The sequence below is a fragment of the Sycon ciliatum genome, chromosome 5, assembly GCF_964019385.1.
Source record: "Sycon ciliatum chromosome 5, ocSycCili1.1, whole genome shotgun sequence".
Classification (NCBI taxonomy): Eukaryota; Metazoa; Porifera; class Calcarea; order Leucosolenida; family Sycettidae; genus Sycon; species Sycon ciliatum.
In genome coordinates, this window is record NC_088647.1 from 3590184 (window position 1) to 3597683 (window position 7500).

The window sequence follows — 7500 nt, forward strand, 5'->3', positions numbered from 1 at the left end:
CATTTTTCCTTGCCACATTTAATATGAGGGTAGAAATGTCGAAAGAGAATAAGTTGGAAATTTGATCGCTGACCACCAGCGCAACTGAAGACTTTTGCTTATGTATTCTTGATGTTGTTGTGGGGTCTTTGAAGTGATTCAACGAAACTCGGTGACACTTCGTTTCTATCTTGCCCGCGTATCTACGAGTGGATTGGATTGCTGTCGCTGTGCGTTGTTTTCTCAGGATCCTGCCAAGCCACCGGATAACATGGGTCAACGGCTCGGCTGTAAGTCTCAAGCTCAGGTTTCTCCCATTTCCAGTCATGTACAGGTTTGCTGTGGAGTCACTAGTGGTTTTCCTGTGAACTCCACTTTGAGCGCAGGGACATCCATGCCTCAATTTACTGTCTGACCAACCGTTGTTTCCCTTGCGTGCTCTTTTGTTATCGTAGGGTATGCGGATCGGCTGGACATTGACGGAGTGAATGAGACACGCCAGGAGCTCATAGAGTCTCGCAGTGAGTACTATCAACATTCAGTGGCGTGTCCAGGATTTGGCTGAGGGGGGGTTGCGGCCATCAAGGCAGGATGGGGTGGGGGTAGATGACATCATGCTACTGTCCCAGGTCAGCCATTTTGAAAACCAATGTCAAGAAGCTCCTCCTTTAGCCCCTTCTTCAACAGTTATTCACCCGAACGGCCCCAGAGACTGTTCCGGAGGATCAGCGCACCACACAGGGACAAGTGTCGAACTTGCTTCAAGTTCCCTTTCTCCGTGGGCCTGCGGTACGATCGAGCATGTTTTGGGGAAGCATTCTCTGGAACGCTCTCCCCTCTGATTTTAGAGTGATACGTGTCCCTGGTTCCTTCCGAAAAGCTCTTTCTGCCATTGATATACTTACTTTGTCCTCGTTAAACTTTTATTATCTGCCATAAATTCCAACCTTCTCATCTATCAATCATTTGTGCATGCATGTCTATAAAATCAACCACGTGTTCCTGACTCCATGAGATTGTCTTTCAATTCTTTGACTCCATGAGATTGTCTTTCAATTCTTTGACTCCATGAAATTATTGTCTTTCTATTTCTGACTCCATGAAATTGTTCTTGATATAAATTTTCCCTTTCATCTTTTGGTCCTTTCTGTCTTATAAGTTATATTATTATTATTATCATTTCTTGTTTTCCCTTGCATATCATCCCTTCATCATTCTGTGAGAACCTGTTCTATGGGCAGGTGAGAAGGCATCTCTGCCTGTTCCGGCATTTGGTGAAGTAAAATAAACAACAACAACAACAACAACAACAACAAGCCGTAAATCTCACACACCACGAGCAGTATTTCTGTAAACGCAGCAACAAAATTGTAAACTTCAAATTTGCGAGTCCAACAATTTCTCACCGCTCTCAAAGTATCCTTTACATAGGCAGCGGTACTTGTCACTGTGCGCTGTTCTTTATGTTCTGGCTGCTCGCTGACAACAGGTTCTTCCACGTCTGGCGGAGTTTGACTGTCAGTCCGCTCCGAAAGTTCAACTGGATTGTCTGGAATAACAGCGACTTCATCATTCCCACTGTTTCCTGTTGGAGCGGCAGCAGGAGTTGCGCCGCCACAGGAACGCTTTACAAAAATTCCAGGCTCTGCTGGCTAGAGCTTGGCCTTTTGGGATGTCCCTGAGACATCGAAGAAAAGCCTTCGAGTCAACCAAAACACGATTCGAACGAGGATGATCGCCTGAGCCCTCGGCATTCGAATCGTGTTTTGGTTGACTCGATCGAAGACTTTTCTTCGATGTTTGTACCGTTGAAGACGCGTCGAGCGCGTCCCAGCAGGGATCACACTGTACAACAGTACACAGTCAGGTCACCGTGTTTCTGTAGCCGTGCATGCTCACTGTACGTAGACCATGGTAGACTCTACTCTAGCTCTGTAGACTGTACAGTGTACTGTAGTCCGTAGTGTGTACAATCAACACCAGCTCGAGCACCGCACCGTGCAACCGCTTTTGGACAATCGTTTCAGGCCGCGCGCGCCCCGAGCCTAGTCTACCTAGTGTAGCTCGACCTGGCGCGCGCCCTGTATTATTTTTTCGAAACCTAGGTCGAAATTTTTGAGGGGGGGGGGGGCGCGCGCCCCCCGCGCCCCCCCCTAAACCCGCCACTGATGTTAACTTATGTTGGTCTCTGCTGTTTCCAGGTTGAGTGAAGCTATGTTAGTATTGGCAGTGCCTATTGGGGTCGGCAATGATGAAATAGTCTCACGACTCGTGTGTGAGTGTCGGTTAGACTGGCTTTTCCGCATCCGCTGGAATGCCACCAACCTTGAGAATCAGGGCACAAATGCTTCTCCTAGACCAGTGGGAGATGTGTAGAGCAGACATATCGCCAAAGTGTCCAGTGTGTGTGTGCGTGTGCGCGTCCATGTGTGTTTTCATTAGGGCTCAAACGATTAGTCCGATTAACCGGTTGCAGACCGGTTACGAAGAATGAACGGTTAACCGATAAAGATAACGGTTACGCAGTAACTTTTCAGTCAATTTTTCAAGTATCAGGTCGTTGCAAAGTGTGCACTTTCGCGGGCTGTCGCACGCGTACGCAATTTCTGGGCTGTCAACTCGGTCATATCTGGTCTCTTGGTGTGAGAGTATGTATGAATGAGCATGCAAGAGAATGTACAAGTGTGCGTTGTACTGAATAGGGTACATTTTTTGAATGAGTATAGTCAAATATACGGTTAAAAAAGAGTCCGCAGGATTGCCGTGGCTTATAGGTTATAACCGGTTAACCGACCGTTAGCTTAGCAGTTAACCGTCAGGGGTAAAACCGTGACCGTTTGAGCCCTAGTTTTCATGTGTGTGCGCACGCGCGTTTGTGTATGTGCACGTGTGTTTAATACTGTTTATGCGTGTTTGCATGCACTTCACATTTGTGGATAATGTATATTCTTTGTGCTATGTGCATCTCTATTGTCCTGGCTGCAGAGCTAACACAACACCTGGAAAACTGCTGGTTGGATGCATGCCTCTCCTGGCGCATCATTGACTTTGAAATCCAGTAAGTACTAATAAATGTGCACTAACGCTGGGAGTTGGCATACTGAATCACTCATAACCTGCCAGACTTTTTATTTTTGTAAACTAATGTTGAAAACATCTTTAAACTCGGATGTTGAGCCGATAGTATTCATGTACATCCGAAAACATCCGAGTTTAATGTTGAAAACGGTTTGCTTATTGCGTTTTTCGTTCTGTGAATGTAGGCGGGTTGATGCGATTGATGAAGGCCGAGGACCTGATGCAGAAACACAGCTGCTGATGGAGGAGGATCTACTCAGCCAGCTGCGTTCGACGTGGAGTGAAGTCGTGATGAAGGACAGCGTAACACACGGTCTCTATGCCTCTACGCTGGCTCATGTAAGAACCTGGCTGTGAACTGAATTGATGATACATGTGATTATACTAGCGATCTGTAGTGTGCTCTGGGATTTCAACGAGCACAAACAGACATAGAATTCAAAAGGGTGCAAACAACATACAGTGTAGAATTCAAGGAGTGAAAACGAATTCAATTAGAATTCAATGAGTACAAATAAATGTGTGCATGGTGGTGTCCGCCACCGGAGCATGTTTACTGAATTTATTTCACGGGCAGTTCAGTGTCAGCATAGTTTGCGATTGAAGAAGTCACCGCATTGAGCGGAATCTGTCAAGCATTGGTGAGATATAAGCTCATTCACTAAAGTGGCATGTCTTCCCTGTTGTTGATATGTTTGGCTTGGTGTACTACAGTGCTGGCAACTGAAATCCGACCCCCTGAGCGGTGCGCTCACATCGCAAAGAATGTGAACCCACCGCTCAGGGGGTCGGATTTCAGTTGCCAGCACTGTACATGCACTGCAAGTATATCATGTAGTAAAAGGTGGGTATGAGTCGCACAGCAGCTCAATGTGTGGGCATGACAATTGTTGTGAACCCCCTTGATTCTCTAAATTGTCAGGAACGAACGACCACACGGCACGAGGACAACTATTGAATCTTAACGGTATATTTCACTCCGATCGAATAAACTAACACTACAACAACCAGGTAGTTATAGCGTGAAAATGACAGCGTATATCAGAAACGCATACACATTCAACATACAACTACAGCGCACACAGCAAGTCGCACATAGCGCATGTAGCTTATGCCACGTCGTAAACATCAGCGATACGGCAGAGTCGAGATACAACTGCATTGAAACAAACACAATGTCACATATAACAAGCGAGAAGGCCTTTCACACTTGAGAACTTGTGGTTTCGTAACAACAAGCAAGACACACTGGCTCATGTCTGCATGCGCCTGCACCCGCAAGATCCATGCATGGCAGGCAGCAGCACCGGCGACAGTTGATAGACAGACAGTATGCTGACAGTCAGTGTGTGTGCAACACACGGTTACTGTCCAGTGGCTGCAGCATGGTAGGCAGCACCGGCGACAGTTGATAGACAGACAGTATGCTGACAGTCAGTATGTGCAGCACATGGTTACTCTCCTTTGGCTGCAGCATGGTAGGCAGCACCGGCGACAGTTGATAGACAGACGGTATGATGACAATCAGTACTCTCCAGTGGCTGCAGCATGGTAGGTCTAACAGTGCTTGTGTCCTGCATGTTGTTTTAGATCTGTCAACCGGCAATATCAATCACTGCCGTGGAAAGTGCGCACGAGGATGGTTTCCAAGGTGAGACACGTGAACAGTTTTGCAATACGTATTTTGTGGCAATTCTGTACTGTATCAATGATGTGTTTTTGAGAGAATTCGTCTGGTAAAACAGAATGGATCCAGGCTGTTCAGAACTAGTCTGGTAGTAAATCCTGGCATAGTTGGCACTTGAATCCAGCATTAGGGAAGTTTTTGGTTTTCTGTGTACTGTAACTTGAGCAGTGTTGGGCGCCTTCTGCAGGACCTGCTATCAGTGTTGAATGTGTACGACCTGTATTATTTTTTGCCCTGTTCATGTGCCTTTGTGTGTGCCTGTGTGTGTGTGTGTACGTGCGCGTGCGTGCATGTGTGCATGTTCAGTCCCGTTGACCACCTTCCAGTACATGTTGGAGAAGCTGCCCAAGAGCTGGGACAGGCGAACACCGCCACTTGAAGATGCTGCCAAGGTGGAAGAAGTGATGGTATGCTCTTTACAAGATGTACAACCTACTGCTGGTGTTCTGATATCACTGTATGTGTCAGTTTAGGAAATCTTGTGTGTGGCTGTGGGGGGGGGGGGGGGGGGGGGGTTATACATGACATGCATGGATGGTGAACTGGTGTGGGTGCTTGATTACGCTGATCTTACGATATACGTGTGGGTGTAATCATCATACAATCGTGTCACACTGGTGTTGTGTTCGACTCGGCTTCAAGTACTGGATGTGGCCTTTCCTTGTGTTCTCTTCAGAATGTGCTGACCCTGATGACTGTTGGACCCAGAGCTGCACAACCAGATGCATGTAAGTACATGACCCACATGAGAGATGGTGCAGTGGAGAAGTTCAGCGAGCTGTGCAACACACGTTTATGACGCGTTAGCATCTTGCCCGCCTGACTGTTGGCTACACTGTATTCGATGAGTTATTCTCCAGTTGCACTCGTGACATAACTTGTGACGTGACACATTCTCGCAAAGCCTCCCGAGTGCAGAGCCCTGTGCATGATACTAGCACCCGTACACCAGTATGTCTCCCCAGCATTGGCTGCAGGAGTCCCATCCGGGTGGCTTTGGTTGAGAAGGCAAAGGCGTCGGAGGAGAGGAGTTCTGCCGCCTCTGTTTTGTCGAACTTTGTCAATTAGGGGGTCTCTAATAGCTTGCTTGCCTTGGGTCGGAACTGCTTTTAGGCCACCTCTTTGCTCCTTCGCTTCCTTCACTTTGCTGTTGCTGTGTCATTTTGACTGTGTTTGCAGTGACGTTCCAGCGAGCGTGCTCTGCATTCCACTATGCTGGTATGCCTGGTGCAAACAAAGTGTTCAGCATCCTGGCTGAGATGGACTACTGTAGGACGGGTGAGTTTGTCTTCTCGTAGCATTCCAGCTCGTGTGTATGAATGTGTGTGTATGTATGTGTGTATATGTGTGTGTGCGTGTGTTTGAGCAGAGCCAGGGATGCGTGCAAGGGATCCCTGAGCAGAGCCAGGCATGCGTTCCGTTGTAGAGTTGCCCCTGTGGCTGCAGCGAAATTAGATGGATGGCAGTGTGTTCGATATGTTTGTAGGCCGGCCTTCCAACTCAGTGGACGTAGGTCACCCCAGGGGCTCAGCAGCACTGTGATGTCCTAGAGTAGAAACTAGTAACTGCTGCTCTGATTGCTGTGATTGTTGTGACAAGCAACACCAGATCCATCCATGTCAAGTGGAAGCTCCCTTTAGTGGACACCTATCAGTCACTGTGAGGACAAATACATGATACAGACAAACTCAACAGTACTACCAGCTGCTATACAGTGCACATGTACTTTGTAGAATCAGCACTACATGCTTCACTATGATACACAGACCCAACAGTACACTCACCGTGTGCTGTCTCTTCACCCTGGGCAGTGGCTACTGACTTTTGGTGGTCAGGTGTTCTGTGTGCCTGGGCGCAATGTCACGCCTCACCACTACTGTACATGCATGCCTGTACTGAAGTACTACATTGCTGAACTGCTCAGTGCTTGCCAAGCGCTCTTTGCTTAGTGCTCTGTGTTTGATGTTGGGTTGTTTGTGTCACCTTCTGATTGGCCTGACCAGGAGAGCTTACATGACCTGTAGTGTAGAGCTGTTATGGCAGGGTCTGCCTGTGCTGCTGTTCAGTTTACACAGGAGTCTGGAGATAGCAGTTGTACTTTGCTTAGCTTCTCTTCTTGCTAAACTCAGTGAGCTGCTAGACCTCCCTGCTCTGAGGAAACTCGTGTCTACCTTTGTGTAAAGAAGCTTGCCATGTCTTAGAGTTCTGTGCAGCAAGGATATGGAACTCCTTTGACTGTTTCTCTCCCTGCTTTTCATTGCCTTTCAACTTCTTTTTTCACTATCCTGCCTTTCTTTCATATTCCCTCTGTCTCCACTTATCTTTTTGTCAGTCTTATTCCCTGTCCTCTCCTTTTTCCTTACTCCTCTTTTTCTTCTTCTTCTTTTTCTTGTTACTCTTGCTATTCTTGTGATTTGTTGTTGTTGTTTTTGTTGTTGTTGTTGTTGTTGTTGTTGTTGTTGTTGTTGTTGTTGTTGTTGTTGTTGTTGTTGTTGTTGTTTTTGTTGTTGTTTTTGTTGTTGTTGTTGTTGTTGTTGTTGTTGTTGTTGTTGTTGTTGTTGTTGTTGTTGTTGTTGTTATTGTTGTTTTTTATTCTCACGTCGTTGTTGTTGTTGCTAACATGTTGCTTGTGTTCTTCTTGTCATTGGTATGTTTGCTGTGCAGAAGCCACTTTAGGTACCTACTACTATGTGTTCAGTGCTGCCATGAACTACCTCAGTAAGTTAATGACTGGCTGTTATAGGCTGTTCATACTA

At 46.8% G+C, this 7500-nt stretch overlaps 1 protein-coding gene across 1 annotated transcript in view; it reads left to right on the forward strand.

The window, feature by feature from the left end:
• Positions 1-7500, forward strand: part of LOC135817210 (uncharacterized) — a 27010-nt gene that overhangs the window by 6990 nt on the left and 12520 nt on the right. Inside the window, exons 6-14 of the mRNA XM_065330339.1 lie at positions 227-269; positions 435-500; positions 2965-3037; positions 3243-3396; positions 4648-4708; positions 5051-5151; positions 5421-5472; positions 5924-6022; positions 7409-7462. Coding sequence (XP_065186411.1) covers positions 227-269; positions 435-500; positions 2965-3037; positions 3243-3396; positions 4648-4708; positions 5051-5151; positions 5421-5472; positions 5924-6022; positions 7409-7462 — 703 coding nt within the window. The remainder of the gene's footprint in view (positions 1-226; positions 270-434; positions 501-2964; positions 3038-3242; positions 3397-4647; positions 4709-5050; positions 5152-5420; positions 5473-5923; positions 6023-7408; positions 7463-7500) is intronic.